The following is a 19538-nucleotide window of genomic DNA, read 5'->3' as shown; positions in this document are numbered from 1 at the left end:
TATATTTAGGAATGATTGCTGACTTCATCGAATTCGACACATTTTCTGTGGAAAAAGGGTCTATTTTTGGAACGGGCTCGTTTTTACCACAAACATAACAACAACATTTTTTATTACGAAATCACAAATATGGGGAAGCGCAAATAAGCGAGGATCCACTGCAACAAAAAAATATCAAATGTTATTTTATTATGAGAGCAGTGATGGTCTCCAAGAAGTGCTGTGGCACACCACTTGATTTTAAGTATCTCACCGTCAAAGAACAATTGCCTAAAGTCTTTTTTTTTTTTTTTTTTGTCCTGTCCAGCTTCTCCGGCAAATCATATAGCAGATGTAGATGCCCATATCGGCTGTTCAGATTTACTTTGCAAAAGAGAAGTGTAGGATACTTCTCTTGTTGCCTTATTTGTATTTGACTGTATTAAATGTATTTATATTATCATTTGGTGCAGCCGGGCCGGAGCAGGAGGGGATAGAAAGAGAACAAAAGGAAGACAGAGGGGGGAATTGTGGGGACAAGAAGGAGATTAGCATACCTGCCAACCCTCCCGTTTTTAGCGGGAGAATCCCGATATTCAGCGCCTCTCCCGACAACCTCCCGGCAGAGATTTTCCCCTGACAAACTCCCGGTATTCAGCCGGAGCTGGAGGCCACGCCCCCTCCAGCTCAATGCGGACCTGAGTGGGGACAGCCTGTTCTCACGTCCGCTTTCCCACAATATAAACAGCTTGCCTGCCCAAAGACGTCATAACATCTAGGGCTTTTAGAGAGTGCACAACTGCACACACAACAAGGAGACGAAGCAGAAGAACGAGGAAATTACAGACATGGCGGCCGTAATGATATACTCATCATGAACGGAGAAGTTAAACAGGACAATACTGCCATCTAATGGATAGCCACCGGAACACTGAAATTCAAGTTTGTTTGTTTTTTTTTCTATGTAAATAAAATTTTAAAAAAAAAATATATATATACAGTATATAGCTAGAATTCACTGAAAGTCAAGTATTTCATACATATATATATATATATATATATATATATATATATATATATATATATATATATATATATATATATATATATATATATATATATATATATATATATATATATATATATATATATATGAAATACTCGAGTTGGTGAATTCTAGCTATAAATAACCACGCCCCCAACCACAACCCCCCCCCCCTCCCGATATTGGAGGTCTCAAGGTTGGCAAGTATGGGGATTAGACAGAGAGACAAAAACAACAACAGCAAACACAACAACAACAATAAAGCAACATCAGCAAATACGACATGTACAAATATGATGGTAAAAGTAATAGCAAACAAGCAGTTAGCGAAAAAATAACAAATAATACAGAAATGACAATGAGCATTATTACACTAAAAATGGAGCATCACGAATACCAATAGAAATAGCGCTATTGATAATGAACAATACCAATACTTTACCTTTATTATCAACAATACAGTTGTTCAAATGCAACAATACATATACGCAGGCCCGGCCCTAACCAATCTGGCGCCCTAGGCAAGATTTTAGGTGGCGCCCCCCCACATCGGCAGTGGAGTGTATATACTCACAAGAAACCGAATAGCTTTGTCTTTGACCTTTTTTTTTACTTAAAGAAAGCAAATTAACAATCAGAATAGTTAACAAGATTAAAAAAAATATGGATAAATAAATGAATACAAAAAATAAAAAATTGATATATGAAATACAATATTTTTTACATACATAAACACAAAATAAAACGTGTCAACAAGTTGCATAAAATAAATAAAAAATACAATATAAATAAGGCACTGCACAAAACAAGATATCAAACCAGTATGACTTTAACAACTATATTACAAAAAAAGGGGATCCTACTGAGTTCTTTATTTGTGCTTTTTAATATTGCATTAACTAGAATGACTTACAAATGACTGTACACCAGGGAGTACTGTAATTACCTAACGTTACATTATTATTTTCCATAACAATTTAGCCCCCTCCACAATATTAACCCGACGTTAAAACAGAACTAGCTGTTTATTGATTAGCAATTGCCGAATCATGTAACATTAGCTTAATGCTAAAAAGCCAGGTTACTATCACATTCTGTAACAGACAAATAATTTCATGTAGGCTAACGTTACCTACCTGCTACCTCTGTCTTTTTCTCGTTTCTCCTCTTCTTTTCTCTTTTTTCTTCCCTGGGCACCTGACAGTTTTGGCCGTTTTGACATCTTGTGTTGATTTTTTTTATGTGGTGACGTCCAAAAAGAGTCATGATACGGGAAGGGAGGGGGCGCACCGTGCCGGGGGAGGGGGGGGGGGGGTGAAATGTTGTAACAAATAATATTTCTATTAAATAGGCTTTACTTTGCATTTTAATTAACGTGGGATTATTTTATGTATTTAGAAATAATAGTACCAACTTTTTTTTTTTTTTTTTTCCTCCAACATTTGTGGCACTGGCGTGGCGCCCCCTGATGGACGGCGCCCTTAGCATTTGCCTATACGGCCTATGCCACGGGCCGGCCCTGCATATACGTAATGATAACTTGAGATATGAAAGAATGCAGAAAAATGGAGGGGAAGAAAGGGAAGCTTGTTTGTTTGATTCCGACACCGTGACTCTATTTAATGACATATTAGCACAAATGACCATAAAGTCCATGACCGCACTGTTTGAGTAGACATCCACTTTATTATTATGACACAGGTTATTGTTATGAGTGTATAACATACACATCTTTGTTCAATTAACCTCCATCATTTTGTTTGATTTGCTACTAATCTCCTCCCTTTCTAAAGCCATTACTTTCTTTTTTGCATTTTAATTTTTTACTTTTGTCATGTTTTGTCAAATCGCCCCCCAAAACTCATCCATCACTCAGCAAACACCCTATACACCCCCCTCACCCGCCCACCCCTAACCGGGCCAAGGCATCTATCGAACCGGGAATGGGGGATTGGGGTGGGGGGGAAAGGTGGTCCGCATATAGCCTAGTCTAGCTCAAACACTGTGCCAGGTTCTCATGCTGTATTGTTGCTTATCCCCTCTCTCTTCTCTCCTCTCTTTCTCTTTCTCTCTTTCTCTCACACTTTTCCACATCCTCTTATGTATCTGCTATCTAAAAAGTGCCCATTAATGGTAAGTTCTCCCATGTGGGCCCGGGGTGTGAGGGGGGGTGGTGTTGTAGTCGGACAGCGGACGAGCGCTTCCGACATTGTGACATCACTTGCATGTGGACATCGCAGTGGACATGTTAGCATTTCACCGCCCACACCCCTCTCCATCCCCACCATTAGCATAGCATGAGTCCCCATGCCAGCATCACCCCCCTATCCTCCCTCCCACACATAAATCCTTATTTTATTGTATTTATTTCATTCATTTATGTGAAGATGAGGGCTGGGTTTTTGTGATGTTTTTTTATGATGCTCACTGTGGCCTTTCCCCTTAAACTCTCTCCTCCGCATCTACACATCCTCCATATTTCTGGCTGCACGTCCATCATTAGTTGACACCCCCCTCCCCTACCCCTCCCCCGACAACAACATCTGTGCCTCATGTCTGCAACTGACTCAAGTTTTAAAAAGAACCAAACAAACTTGATGTGCTACCTGTTAAAAACTCCTGACATCTATTAAACAAGCTGTTTCTAAGGGACGGGGGTCGTAAACAGCCATCGACTTTGATTATAAACAGTTCAAAGAAAAGGTTGTAAAACAGTTCGAAGAAAAGGTCGCCTGGAGGGGAGTCTGGTCCTGCTTCCTTTCCGCTTTGTAGTTCTGGGGTCAAGACAATATATTTCTGTTGACAGAACACCTTCATGTTGCTTCCCATCCTACACAGTGGAGTTTTACAAGCCTTCTTCTTGGTAGGATCAAAGACAGCTTTGTGTCCTCTCGCCGGGAACTCATTGAAACACAAAGTTTTGTGATAACTTAGATACAATTATTCTAACCATTATTAATGCAGTTTTTCTTGGTCTAGTCCAGACTACTGAGGGCCTGATTGACCCAAAGTTAGCACATGCAAAGCTGATCCGCAGACCGTGTGCAAAGTGGATTGTGTCTGTTAAGTGAGCAGAATAAGGAGCGCAATTCATTTAGTTAAAAGTTCAAGTTAAAGTACCAATGATTGTCACACACACACTCGGTGTGGGGAAATTTGTCCTCTGCATTTGACCCATCCCCTTGCTCACCGCCTCGGAGGTGAGGGGAGCAGTGAGCAGCAGCGGTGGCCGTGCCCGGGAATCATTTTGGTGATTTAACCCCCAATTCATATACATATACATATATATGTATTAGAGATGTCCGATAATATCGGCCTGCCGATATTATCGGCCGATATATGCGTTAAAATGTAATATCGGAAATTATCGGTATCGTTTTTTTTATTATCGTTTTTTTTTTTTTTAAATTAAATCAACAAAAAAAGATACGCTTACAATTAGTGCACCAACCCAAAAAACCTCCCTCCCCCATTCACACTCATTCACACAAAAGGGTTGTTTCTTTCTGTTATTAATATTCTGCTTCCTACATTATATATCAATATATATCAATACAGTCTGCAAGGGATACAGTCCGTAAGCACACATGATTGTGCGTGCTGCTGCTCCACTAATAGTACTAACCTTTAACACTTCATTTTACTCATTTTCATTCATTACTAGTTTCTATGTAACTGTTTTTATATTGTTGTACTTTCTTTTTTATTCAAGACATTTTTTTTAATTTATTTATCTTATTTTACTAATTTTTTTAAAAAGTACCTTATCTCCACCATACCTGGTTGTCCAAATTAGGCATACTAATGTGTTAATTCCACGACTGCATATATCGGTTGATATCGGTATCGGCTGATATCGGTATCGGTAATTAAAGAGTTGGACAATATCGGAATATCGGATATCGGCAAAAAGCCATAATCGGACATCCCTAATATGTATATATATATATATATATATATATATATATATATATATATATATATATATATATATATATATATATATATATATATATATATATACATATTATATATATATATATATATATATATATATATATATATAGTATGTATATGTATATATACATATACAGTATATATGTATATGTATATATATATATGTGTATGTGTAAATATATATATATATATATATATATATATATATATATATATATATATATATATATATATATATATATATACATATATATATGTGTATATATCTATATAGATATATAATCTCTCTCTCTCTATATATATATATATATATATATATATATATATATATATATATATATATATATATATATAGATATTATATATATATATATATACTATATATATATATATATATATATATATACTATATATATATATAATATGACCACAACAACAATCATTTTTCACAAAAATAAAAGATGTGGGATTTACAATATTATCAGAAACAATCAGAGACACGTCAGTTTGTTAAAGCGTTAATTACAAACACACTTTAGTTAACAGACTGAACAACAACACATCGACACCCCCCATCGCTACAATATTAGATATAAACTATAAAACAGTGAATATTAAGAGTATGTGAACAAAAAAATTATACTTTTTTTACCTGATTTCCCTGACTACCTCCTTAAAGTTGTTGAATCCATCAGAAATATCAAGCAGCTAAAATGTGCCAAACGTGTGGAAGTGTGGAGAGTATTTAGTGCATCATACCTATTAGACGTTGTAATGGATTCAAAAGGGTGTCATTTTAAATTATGGGTAGAGTTTAGAAATTGTTATAATGTGCACATAGTCCAGTGGGCAACTTGTGTGTTTTGTACCACACATTTGAGCTGTTTTTGATGAATCCAAATCTGAATGGTACCTACAGTATATATTGCTTTTATGCACTATGATTACAATGCAATGCTCATGGTCAATGGAGCACATTTTCAATAGTTTTAAGTTTATTGTCGTCTATTACTAACCCGGATCTGGCCCACCGGCCGTAGTTTGGAGACCCCTAAAATAAATATTAGGCATACTGTCTGTTCAGCAACGTCCTAGCTGCTGGGTTACTTAAGAGGGAATGTGTTTTGGTCTCTACTGACTTTTTTTTTTTGAATTATCTTTGTTTTTTCATATATAAGATATAATATTAACATATTATCGCTGTGAAAAATACTTCTAGCAATATAAATTTTCTTGCATATTCTGCTTCACATAATAATAATAATAATGTTAATAATAATACATTTTATTTGGTATAGCGCTTTTCAGAGTACTCAAAGACGCTTTACAAGATACAAAATTAAAATATAAAACAGTTCAAAGTAATAATATAAAATACAGGAAATATAAAAGCAGTACATTGTAAAATACATAATAATGTTATTATGTATTCTGACATTCGCAGTCCCAAGAGCGCACTGAAAAAAAAAAGGAAAGTGGCTTCCGTGTAGATGCACCGCAGGAGTCAGGACTGCTGGTTTCTGAAATGCCCATAAAAAGTGGTACATGTCTGTTGCTTGTTTGAAATGAATGTGAATCAAGTGAAAGGCCCCGTTAGGAAACTCAAAATTCTCAGCTAAATAAGAATTACCGTATTTTTCGGAGTATAAGTTGCTCCGGAGTATAAGTCGCACCGGCCGAAAATGCATAATAAAGAAGGAAAAAACATATATAAGTCGCAGTGGAGTACAAGTCGCATTTTTGGGGGAAATTTATTTGATAAAAACCAACACCAAGAATAGACATTTGAAAGGCAATTTAAAATAAATAAAGAATAGTGAACAACAGGCTGAATAAGCGTACGTTATATCAATGGTCCCCAACCACCGGGCCACGGCCCGGTACCAATCGGTCCACGGACCGGTACCGGGCCGCACAAGAAATTAAAAAAAATTTAAAATAAAAAATTGAAAAAAATATTAGTTTTTAATTAAATCAACATAAAAAACATAATATATACATTACATATCAATATATATATCAATACAGTCTGCAGGGATGCAGTCCGTAAGCACACATGATTGTATTTCTTTATGGAAAAAATAATAATAAAATAAATAAATACAAATTTAAATTTCAAAAAAAATTTATAATAGCTCAAATAGCAGCACTTACCAGTGAGCTGCCTCTATTTTTAAATTGTATTTATTTACTAGCAAGCTGGTCTCGCTTTGCCCGACATTTTTAATTCTAAGAGAGACAAAACTCAAATAGAATTTGAAAATCCAAGAAAATATTTTAAAGACTTGGTCTTCACTTGTTTAAATAAATTCATTATTTTTTTACTTTGCTTCTTATAACTTTCAGAAAGACAATTTTAGAGAAAAAAAATACAACCTTTTTTACTGTAAAAAATAATAAATACATTTTAATTTAATTATTCATTTTAGCTTCTGTTTTTTCGACGAAGAGTATTTGTGAAATATTTCTTCAAACGTATTATGATTAAAATTCAAAAAAATTATTCTGGCAAATCTAGAAAATCTGTAGAATCAAATTTAAATCTTATTTCAAAGTCTTTTGAATTTCTTAAAAAAAAATTTGTTCTGGAAAAATCTAGAAGAAATAATGATTTGTCTTTGTTAGAAATATAGCTTGGTCCAATTTGTTATATATTCTAACAAAGTGCAGATTGGATTTTAACCTATTTAAAACATGTCATCAAAATTCTAAAATTAATCTTAATCAGGAAAAATTACTAATGATGTTCCATAAATTATTTTTTTAATTTTTTCAAAAAGATTCGAATTAGCTAGTTTTTCTCTTCTTTTTTTCGGTTGAATTTTGAATTTTAAAGAGTCGAAATTGAAGATAAACTATGTTTCAAAATGTAATTGTCATTTTTTTGGTGTTTTCTCCTCTTTTAAACCGTTCAATTAAGTGTAAATATCATTCATTATTAATGGTAGGTTGGAGTTCAAATCCCAGCCGAGTCATACCAAAGACTATAAAAATGGCACCCATAACCTCCCTGCTTGGCACTCAGCAACAAAGGGTTGGAGTTGGGGGTTAAATCACCAAAATGATTCCCGGGCGCGGCGCCGCTGCTGCCCACTGCTCCCCAAGGGGATGGGACAAATGCAGAGGACAAATTTCGCCACATCTAGTGTGTGTGTGACAATCATTGGTACTTTAATCTTTAACTTTAATTTAATAACATAGAGTTAAAGGTAAATTGAGCAAATTGGCTATTTCTGGCAATTTATTGAAGTGTGTATCAAACTGGTAGCCCTTCGCATTAATCACTACCCAAGAAGTAGCTCTTGCTTTCAAAAAGGTTGCTGACCCCTGGTTTAGAAGATCATACGCAACACACCCAATAACAGTACATGCCATTTTATTGTTTGCACCCGCTGTTTAGTACCTGCTATTTGGAGCTTCGTGAATCAGGCCCTAAGTGTACTAAAAGTGTACTAAACGCCTGCAGGTTAGTCAGGTGTGCTCCAGAGACAGACCTGCGCACCACATGATTCATCCTGTTACTCAATTCCGTGGTGTTGTTGTGAGCATCCATAAGTGTAGAGGAGGTGGTGGCATCATGCTGAACAGTAATTGACATCAACGTCCATCTGGGACAACTCCATTCCCAAACCCCAAAATGTCATTTACTGCTTTCAAGCAAGGTGTCAACACGCCGCCACGTTTTACCTGCGGGTCGCTCCCCTCATGCCTGCCCCTCTGTGCTTGTTGCAGACGAGAGCCAGAACATGGGAAGCGACACCAGCAGCCTGGTGCAGTCTCACACGCACTCGCTGAGGAAGCGCGAGGCCGTGGACGTGCCCTACCAGACCGGGCAGCTGCACCCGGCCATCCGCGTGGCCGACCTGCTGCAGCACATCACGCAGATGAAGTGCGCCGAGGGCTACGGATTCAAAGAGGAGTACGAGGTAGGAAGTCTCCTTAGACGTACTGCGGAAATGTCCACGTGTCCACTGGTGCTTTTCATGCATCTGTATTTCAACTCCAGGGTAGGAAAAAAAAAAAAAGTCCAAAACAGGCTGTTAAGAGCATGCCAAACCAGCAGGTGGCGCTGTACTTTAACAACAATCTGCTAAGATGTGCTAACACAAAATCAGTACAATGAAGACTGTTTTTTATTTCTTCTAATTAGCAAACCACGTCCTTCTTAGTGTACGTTTTTTACACAAGTTATGTGTATCATGATATATACTGATATCGTCTTTCTGCCTTTTTCCTATTTTTTTAACATAAGTTATGTGTCTATCATTATATATATGTTGATATTGTTTTACGGCCCAGCCCTACGGGGATATTTTCAGATTTTTTTTTTTTTTGTTAATTGATGTTTTGCGATAAATAGTTGATGTAGGTGCAGGACTACACTGCAAAAAGTCAGCGTTCAAAAACAAGAAGAAAAAAAATTACAAAAATGAGGGGTATTTTATTTGAACTAAGCAAAATGATCTGCCAATAGAACAAGAACATTTGGCTTGTCAAGACTTTCCAAAACAAGTCAAATTAGCTAACTTCAATGAATACCTTAAAATACGTATATTCTCACTAATAACAAGTGCACTTTTCTTTAAAAAAAGAGACCTTTTTGCACAATATGTTGAAAAATATTCTTAAATGAAGTAAATGCTAGTGCCATTATCTTGACATAATGATATGCGCTCGGCATGACATTTTTTGAAACCAGCAAATTTATACTAAAAGCGGAAAGGCAACAAGGCAACATCTTGTTACTCTCGGGGTCTCCTAGCCGCTCAGGCAAATCATATTGTCTAAAAATGCATTTTTCCATGGATAACATGACATCATCGCGCCAAGTGCGTGCTCTTTCAGTCAATTAGTGCGCATATATACAGCCCGGGCCCCCGGCCAAAAAATGTTTCATTGTAATTTTGAAGAACTTATCTCAATGTGCATGGACTATTTATGTTCAAAATTGTTAAAAATGTCACATCTTAAATGTTTAAATATGAACTGTCAGTTTACTGTACTGTGCCAACTGTACTACTATATGCAGTGTTTCCCATAAACTGCCAAGATACCTGTGGCGGTGGGGGCGTGGCTATGGGCGTGGCTGCGGGCGTGGTCACCATGACATCATCGAGTAAATTGCATAATTTACTCCAATGATATGATTTTCTCTAAAAAGGCTCAAAAAATGTATACTTACTAATTAATAATAACAGTTTTGTTTTAAACGTCCATCCATCCATCCATCCATTTTACAATATAATTACAACACTTTATGTACATATTTATATACAGATTTGAACAATACGGTATTCACTGAAATATATTTATTAATTGTGGTTCTTACAAAAAATATATCTTATAAAATATAAAAGCTAAAATGTCTCTTAAAGCTCTGCCCCTTTAATTAGTGCATACTAAATAATTTAACTTTAGCCTACTACTACAACCATATTATTTACCAGCAACATAAAGAGGCAGAGGTGTCCTGCCACAGTCAGTAACAAATAAACAGAAAACAGTAGTGGTCAAATACAAATAAGGCAACAAGAGAAGTATCCTACACTTCTCTTTTGTAAAGTAAATGTGAACAGCCTATATGGGCATCTACATCTACTATATGATTTGCCTGAGAAGCTGGACAGGACAAAAAAAAAAAAAAAAAAAAAAAAATATTTGTGGCGGACGTAATTCTTTCGTGGTGGGCCGCCACAAATAAATGAATGTGTGGGAAACACTGATATGAGTACGTATTTTCTATTGTTTCATTGAAAATAAAACAGCAAAGTCCATTTGGCTGTCATCTGTTTTAATTATGAGACACAATTGTGTCAAAGTCATGATTTTTTTTTTCATGCTTGAAATAAGAAATGATGACTTTAAAAAAGTAGTTTTCTACTTGTGAGTGTTGATGACACAACAGTTGATATTCTAGTTTCAAGCATGTTTTACTCAATATAGCTCATCAAATCTCAGCAACAAGCTGTAATATCTTACTGACATCATTTAGGACCAAAACACTTAAAACAAGTAAAACACTCTAACATAAAATCTGCTTAGTGAGAAGAATGATCTTATCAGCCATAAAATAAGCAAATATCACCCTTATTTGACATATTTCATCTTACTTAGATTTCAGTTTTTGCAGTTTAATTAGCAAACCTTGTCCTTCTTAGTGTAAGTTGATGTAGGTGCAGGACTACACTGCAAAAAGTCAGTGTTGAAAAACAAGGAAAACAATTACAAAAATGAGGGGTATTTTATTTGAACTAAGCAAAATTATCTGCCAATAGAACAAGAAAATGTATCTTGTCAAGACTTTCCAAAACAAGTCAAATTAGCTAACCTCAATGAAGCTAAAAATAGCTTCAAATAAGTATATTCTCACTAATAACAAGTGCATTTTTTTTGGTAGGAAAAAAAGGAGACCTTTTTGCTTAATATGTTGAAAAATATTCTTAAATGAAGTAAATGCTAGTGCCATTATCTTGACATAATGATATGCACTCGGCATCATGATTTTTTTTTTCCATGCTTGAAGTAAGAAATGATGACTTTAAAAAAGTAGTTTTCTACTTGTGAGTGTTGATGACACAACAGTTGATATTCTAGTTTCAAGCATGTTTTACTCAATATAGCTCATCAAATCTCAGCAACAAGCTGTAATATCTTACTGACATCATTTAGGAGCAAAACACTTAAAACAAGTAAAACACTCTAACATAAAATCTGCTTAGTGAGAAGAATTATCTTATCAGACAGAAAATAAGCAAATATCACCCTTATTTGACATATTTCATTTTACTTAGATTTCACTTTTTGCAGTGTAATAGACTCAAAAACTCCATTGTCCCACACACCATCGGACTGTACAAGTCCTCTCAGGGGGGGGTGGGGGTACTAAGATGACAGGGGATGCAAAACAATAGCAATACTGAAATAAACTGCAAAAAAAAAGTGCAATTTACAGTGCAATACATGTTCATAACATGATCACTACTGCCTCATTTCTCTTGTTATATTCTTGTTTTTACTGTTATATTTGTATTCTTATCGTTGCCTTTTATTTGTATCCTTATTGTAATATTTTTTATTTTATTTCCATTTATACCCCCATTATTTACTTTGTACTTTTTAAATTCAATCTCTATTCTGTACACACTGCTGCTGGAATTTTAATGTTCCAAAGGGAACTCTCCTGAAGGAATCAATAAAGTACTATCTATCTATCTATCTATCTATCTATCTATCTATCTATCTATCTATCTATCTATCTATCTATCTATCTATCTATCTATCTATCTATCTATCTATCTATCTATCTATCTATGTAAGATGCCAGAAGACATCGTACAGTACAACTCATATCATAGTGACCAGCAAGTGTAGATAAGAATATGCAAATACTCTTCAAATTTTTCATGGGTTATTCCTTGAACTATTTGTGGCCTATTGAAAATGGATTAACGTTTAAAGTTGTGAACTTGTTAACTCACTAATAAATGCAATGACCAGTCAAGAGTAACAACAGTAAGAAAATAACAAAAAATAGGTCTTTACTAGAGATGTCCGATAATATCGGACAGCCGATATTATCGGCCGATAAATGCTTTAAAATGTAATATCGGAAATTATCGGTATCGGTTTCAAAAAGTAAAATGTATGACTTTTTAAAACGCCGCTGTACGGAGTGGTACGCGAACGTAGGGAGAAGTACAGAGCAGTTGCGTCTCCCAGTCATACTTGCCAACCCTCCCCATTTTCCCGGGAGACTCCCGAATTTTAGTACCCATCCCGAAAATCACCATTCTCCCCAATTTCTCCCGATTTCCACCCAGACAACAATATTGGGGGCGTGTCTAAAAGGCACCGCCTTTTCGTGCCGGCCCAATCACATAATATCTACGACTTTTCACACACACAAGTGAATGCAGGCATACTTGGTCAACAGCCATACAGGTCACACTGACGGTGGCCGTATAAACAACTTTAACACTGTTACAAATATGCGCCACACTGTGAACCCACACCGAACAAGAATGACAAACACATTTCGGGAGAACATCCGCACCGTAACACAACATAAACACAACAAAACAAATACCCAGAACCCCTTGCAGCACTAACTTTTCCGGGACGCTACAATAATAATGTGTTAATTCCACGACTGTATATATCGGTATCGGTTGATATCGGTAATTAAGAGTTGGACAATATCGGAATATCGGATATCGGCAAAAAAGCCATTATCGGACATCTCTACTATCGATACTTCATTAGGTCCTAATCCAACATTTTTAAGAGGAAAAACTCAAGCCAAAAAAAAATAAAAATTAATTCTGGTCAGAAAAAATGTAAACTTTTGGTGGGAAATCTTTTTTGAGAAAAAAAAAATTAAATAAAAAAAATCCAAAGGCTTATAGAAAAAAATAAAATTTAAAAAATTTAAATTTCACCTTTTTTTTTTTTTTTTTTTTTTAAATATTTTGGACTTTTTTTATATTTCTAAATGGGACAAAGAGTTTTTACAAGGTCATGAGTTGGACCCTTTTGAACAATCTGATTTCATTGACAACCCGGTCTGGTGAAGATAAGGTCCTTTATTTTATTTTTATTTTTATTTATTTATTTTTTAAATGAAATAAAATGAGATAAATAAAAAAATTAAAAATACTTTTTCTTGAATAAAAAAGAAAGTAAAACAACATAAAAACAATTACATAAAAAATGGCAATTAATGAAATGTTAGTGGAGCAGCAGCACACACAATCATGTGTGTGCTTTAAGGACTGTATCCCTTGCAGACTGTATTATTCTATATTGTAGGAACTAGGGGCCGTACTTATCAAGCTTCTTAGAATTACTCCTAAGAAGTCTGCTAAGAGTTGACTTAAGAGTAAATAAATTCTTGGCTGAAAGCTGCACTTAAAAGTTAGTTATCAAGCGTCTTACTCACACTTTCAGCGAAGTGTAGGACTGAATCTTAAGTGTCACACTCAGAGCTGAATTACGACATTACTATGTGCCGTAAACGCAATTTTAGGTGACGTCATTTCTGTGTCCATAGAAATGACCAATCACGGAAGGGAATCCGTTGTCTAAGAATAAAGAAATATCTTGGAAATATTTAAATGGACAATGGGAGTGTATATTTTGACAATAAACTACAAAATAATACAAAACAAACTAGTCCCCGCCGGCACTCACGCTACCGCTCCCTCTCTTCTCTCGCCCACACACTCACTGACGTCACTCACCTCACGGCCACACACATACGCTACTGTCATAACATTTTCTTTCCAATTCATTAATTAGGCAACTAATTTGAAACTGGTGTGGGTGGCTCTATATATACTAGCCCACTGCAGACACATGCAGAAATCAACATGGAATCGAAAAGTATTAAATCTGTGACAAAAATAATATCCGCTCTGTCTAAACGATACCGTTTGATCAGCTGCTCGTCATCAAAAAAAAAAAAACATTGTTCCGTTCCCTGAACGTTGGCGCACGTCTCTCTCGCCTCAGTGCCATCCCCTGCTGGCAACTCCTAACCACTTAAGACACCTCTGAAGGTCTCTTAAATATCGTGGAGAGTAGGAGTGATTCTTAGACTTAAGAACGTTGATAAAAAGCTTTTATTCTTAAGTTTGAGAGTAGGACTAAATTTCGCAAATTCTCAGGACTTAAGTGTAAAATGGCACTCTAAGAAGCTTGATAAGTACGGCCCCTGAAGTTTTTAATAACAGAAAGAGACAGACCCTTTTATGTAAATGAGTGTGGATGGGGAGGGAAGTTTGTTTGGGTTGATGCACTAATGGTAAGTGTATCTTGTTTTTTTTATGTTGTTTAAAATAATTTAAAAAAAAATAAAAAAAGATCATGAGTTGGACAAAAGATCAATAATAGGCCGATATTTAAAATTACTTGTTGTGGTCATGTTGTTCCTCGGTCTCATCACTTTTGTGGTTACACACATGGTGTGTGTCTGTCTCACCGCCTGTGTCCTTACACACACGGTGTGTGTCTGTCTCACCGCCTGTGTCCTTACACACATGGTGTGTGTCTGTCTCACCGCCTGTGTCCTTACACACATGGTGTGTGTCTGTCTCACCGCCTGTGTCCTTACACACACGGTGTGTGTCTGTCTCACCGCCTGTGTCCTTACACACATGGTGTGTGTCTGTCTCACCGCCTGTGTCCTTACACACACGGTGTGTGTCTGTCTCACCGCCTGTGTCCTTACACACATGGTGTGTGTCTGTCTCACCACCTGTGTCCTTACACACACGGTGTGTGTCTGTCTCACCGCCACTGTGGTTGTTTTCCACCCGCACAGCAAAGCAGTTGTGTTCGTCCCTTGCTTCACTTTAGGATGGCGTGTTGATGCTAGCCGTGTGGACGCGTTTACGCTGTGATTTGTTGTCACGCCGCCCTCGCTGTTTGCACTGCTTGTGCACTTTGTGTCAAATTCTGGCCACCCATCTTAAAATAAGTCACCCCTGCAAGCCTTCCGCGATGCCTCTTGCTGACACGGCACCAGGAGATTGTTGGCCTCCCTGGGAGAACATCCCTCTTATTTGCCCTCGTTAGCTGGCGGACCTCCAGCATCCTCGCCGTCCTTCATCACTGCGACTGCCGCCCTAATGCCAGCGAGCAGCCCATTAGCATTTACACGGGCAAGCTGGAACTTAAGCAGATGTTTAAATCCATTCATTGGTGCTTCTTTGGACACCTTAACCCAGGGGTGTCCAAAGTGCGCGCAGCTAATGGTTTAGCGGCCCGCCACACATTCTGGAAATGCCATTGCAAAAATCAAAAAAACATTAAAAAAGTGGAATGAGGGGAAATCTAACTAGAAAATGTTGCAATGTTGACACAAAGCTACGGAGCCCCTAAAGCAGGGGTCAGCAACCTTTTTGAAAGCAAGAGCTACTTCTTGGGTAGTGATTAATGCGAAGGGCTACCAGTTTGATACACACTTCAATAAATTGCCAGAAATAGCCAATTTGCTCAATTTACCTTTAACTCTATGTTATTATTAATAATTAATGATATTTAAACTTAATTGAACAGTTTAAAAGAGGAGAAAACACGAAAAAAAATGACAATTAAATTTTGAAACATAGTTCATCTTCAATTTCGACTCTTTAAAATTCAAAATTCAAACGAAAAAAAGAAGAGAAAAACTTAAAAAAAGAATTTATGGAACATCATTAGTAATTTTTCCTGATTAAGATTAATTTTAGAATTGATGACATGTTTTAAATAGGTTAAAATCCAATCTACACTTTGTTAGAATATATAACAAATTGGACCAAGCTATATTTCTAACAAAGACAAATCAATATTTCTTCTAGATTTTCCAGAACCAAAATTTTAAAAGAAATTCAAAAGACTTTGAAATAAGATTTTAATTTGATTCTACAGATTTTCAATTTTTTTGAATTTTAATCATAATAAGTTTGAAGAAATATTTCACAAATATTCTCCGTCGAAAAAACAGAAGCTAAAATGAAGAATTAAATTAAAATGTATTTATTATTCTTTACACACACACAAAAAAAATATACTTCAACATTGATTTAAATTGTCAGGAAAGAAGAGGAAGGAATTTAAAAGGTAAAAAGGTATATGTGTTTAAAAATCCTAAAATCATTTTTAAGGTTGTATTTTTTCTCTAAAATTGTCTTTCTGGAAGTTATAAGAAGCAAAGTAAAAAAAATAATGAATTAATTTAAACAAGTGAAGACCAAGTCTTTAAAATATTTTCTTGGATGTTTTAATTCTATTTGAGTTTTGTCTCTCTTAGAATTAAAAATGAGACCAGCTTGCTAGTAAATAAATGCAATTTAAAAACTAGAGGCAGCTCACTGGTAAGTGCTGCTATTTGAGCTATTTTTAGAACAGGCCAGCGGGCTACTCATCTGGTCCTTACGGGCTACCTGGTGCCCGCGGGCACCGCGTTGGTGACCCCTGCCCTAAAGGGACATGGGAATTATTTTTTTTTAGACATGTATCTCGTGCGCACGAGAAAGTATCTCGTGGCCACGAGAAACTTTTTATAAAAAATAAAAAAAAATAAAAATATATATTTATTTTATTATTATTTTTTTTTAATAAAAAGTTTCTCATGCGCACGAGAAACTTTCTCGTGGCCACGAGAAAACATTGGATGTGTGCTCATGGTTTGAGGCGTGTGTTAAAATGGCAGTTTAGGAGTTAATTTGGCTAAAAAGGGTATTTCAACAAGTAAACAGTACAGTAGGTACTTGATGTTGATATATGTAATGCACATAAGGGTATTCTAGTCAGATGCGCGTGTGTAAATATGCGATGTGTAAATATCAAAATATTACGTCGAATCACTTTTTGTCAGGCAATATTACATTTAATGACAATTTTACATAAATGAATACATCCAAACACGTTGTACATATTTATTATGTGCAGGAAGAAATAACAGTTACAATTGTGTGTGTATCTTCCAAACAAGAAAGAAGTTTTATCACATCAACATCGGACTAACTGACACACTCCGCTTCGCAGCAGGTCCGCAAGCCACGCCCACCCCCCACAGCCACAGAAGAGGAAAACTGTCCTAAAACTGTCTTAAATAATGTCAAACACGTAGCGTTACAATAACCAGGAAGATAAAGTGTTTGTCTCACACCTACTAATCAAGCATTCACATTTTGCCACAACACACATGGGGAAAGTCCTAGTTGGAAATACAGCCAAATTAACTCCTAAACTGCCATTTTAACACACACCTCAAACCATGAGCACGCATCCAATGCTTTCTCGTGGCAAGAGAAAGTTTTTATTAAAAAAAATAAAAAATAAAAAAATATATATATATATTTTTTTTTTATAAAAAGTTTCTTGTGGCCACGAGATACTTTCTCGTGCGCACGAGATACATGTCTAAAAAAATAATAATTCCCATGTCCCTCTAGGGGCTCCGTACAAAGCTGCCATGCAGGCTGTTTTTTTTTAATTTTGTCTATCTTTATTTTCCTTTTTTTTGCCATTGCTCAAAAAAAAAAAAAAAAGACAAAAAATCAATAATAATGAATTATTGACATCTTCAAGGCTCCAATTACTTCAAATATTTCACATTCAAATGTTTTATGTGGAAAAATATTGCATATATTGTGTGGTTGCCATATAAAAACATCCAAGTTTTTTTGGACAAAAGAGCATAAAACCAACAAAATAATAGTTCAAACGTAAAATGGACAGATATATCTGAAGTTGATCTCGTAACTTAAGTGTTGAAAGTAAAACAAATAATAATAAAAATGTATCACTTTATGAGTGGGGTACCTTTTGGATCCCAAAGATATTTAGTGGGATTTTATTGATCTTTTCACTGTGATTAATCAAAAATAATAATGAAAATAAAATCAATGGTGTCCTGCATTATTGATCTTTTCAGGGCTTCAATTACTTCACATCAAACATTGCTTTCTGAATGTTTTGGGCGGTGGGGGAAATACTGCATATTTCACTTTTACTATAAAAAATAGGGATGTCCGATAATGGCTTTTTGCCGATATCCGATATTCCGATATTGTCCAACTCTTTAATTACCGATACCGATATCAACCGATGCCGATATCAACCGATATATGCAGTCGTGGAATTAACACATTATTATGCCTAATTTGGACAACCAGGTATGGTGAAGATAAGGTACTTTTTTTAAAAATTAGTAAAATAAGATAAATAAATTAAAAACATTTTCTTGAATAAAAAAGAAAGTACAACAATATAAAAACAGTTACATAGAAACTAGTAATTAATGAAAATGAGTCAAATGAAGTGTTAAAGGTTAGTACTATTAGTGGAGCAGCAGCACGCACAATCATGTGTGCTTACGGACTGTATCCCTTGCAGACTGTATTGATATATATTGATATATAATGTAGGAAGCAGAATATTAATAACAGAAAGAAACAATCCTTTTGTGTGAATGAGTGTAAATGGGGGAGGGAGGTTTTTTGGGTTGGTGCACTAATTGTAAGTGTATCTTGTGTTTTTTATGTTGATTTAATTAAAAAAACAAACAAACAAAAAAAAAAAACGATACCGATAATAAAAAAACGATACCGATAATTTCCGATATTACATTTTAACGCATATATCGGCCGATAATATCGGCAGGCCGATATTATCGGACATCTCTAATACAAAACAAAGTTGTCTTTGACAGAAAAGGCATATATAATAATAGGCAATAATAATTTGACTTGTTTTTAACATTTTAATGACTGAGACCCTTTACGGGCCCCAGGAGCCCTAATTGTTAAAAAAAAAAATCTATATATTTTGTTATGGTTTGAAAATGAAAAATATCAAAATGGCCCCCGCATGCTTTAATTTTTCCGTGTGCGGCCCTCAGTGGAAAAAGTTTGGACACCCCTGCCTTAACCCAACTTTAACGTTTTTGGCTACTTTTTTACGTGTTGTCTGGCTGAAAGGCTCCAATTAACATCTGGATTCATTAACCAAAGTCTCCTTTAGTCCCCGGTAAATAATCATTGAGGTCAAGGATTAACCGAGGTTAAAA

At 35.5% G+C, this 19538-nt stretch overlaps 1 protein-coding gene across 6 annotated transcripts in view; it reads left to right on the top strand.

The window, feature by feature from the left end:
- LOC133631183 (receptor-type tyrosine-protein phosphatase mu-like) overlaps positions 1-19538 on the top strand; it is a 578559-nt gene that overhangs the window by 455117 nt on the left and 103904 nt on the right. For all 6 annotated transcript variants that reach the window (XM_062023331.1, XM_062023329.1, XM_062023328.1 and 3 more), the window contains one exon: positions 8714-8907. In XM_062023331.1, coding sequence (XP_061879315.1) covers positions 8714-8907 — 194 coding nt within the window. The remainder of the gene's footprint in view (positions 1-8713; positions 8908-19538) is intronic.

The sequence above is a fragment of the Entelurus aequoreus genome, linkage group LG16 (genome assembly GCF_033978785.1).
Source record: "Entelurus aequoreus isolate RoL-2023_Sb linkage group LG16, RoL_Eaeq_v1.1, whole genome shotgun sequence".
Taxonomy (NCBI): Eukaryota; Metazoa; Chordata; class Actinopteri; order Syngnathiformes; family Syngnathidae; genus Entelurus; species Entelurus aequoreus.
The sequence above is the reverse complement of the archived record's forward strand: the minus strand, read 5'-3'. Positions and strand labels throughout refer to the sequence as shown.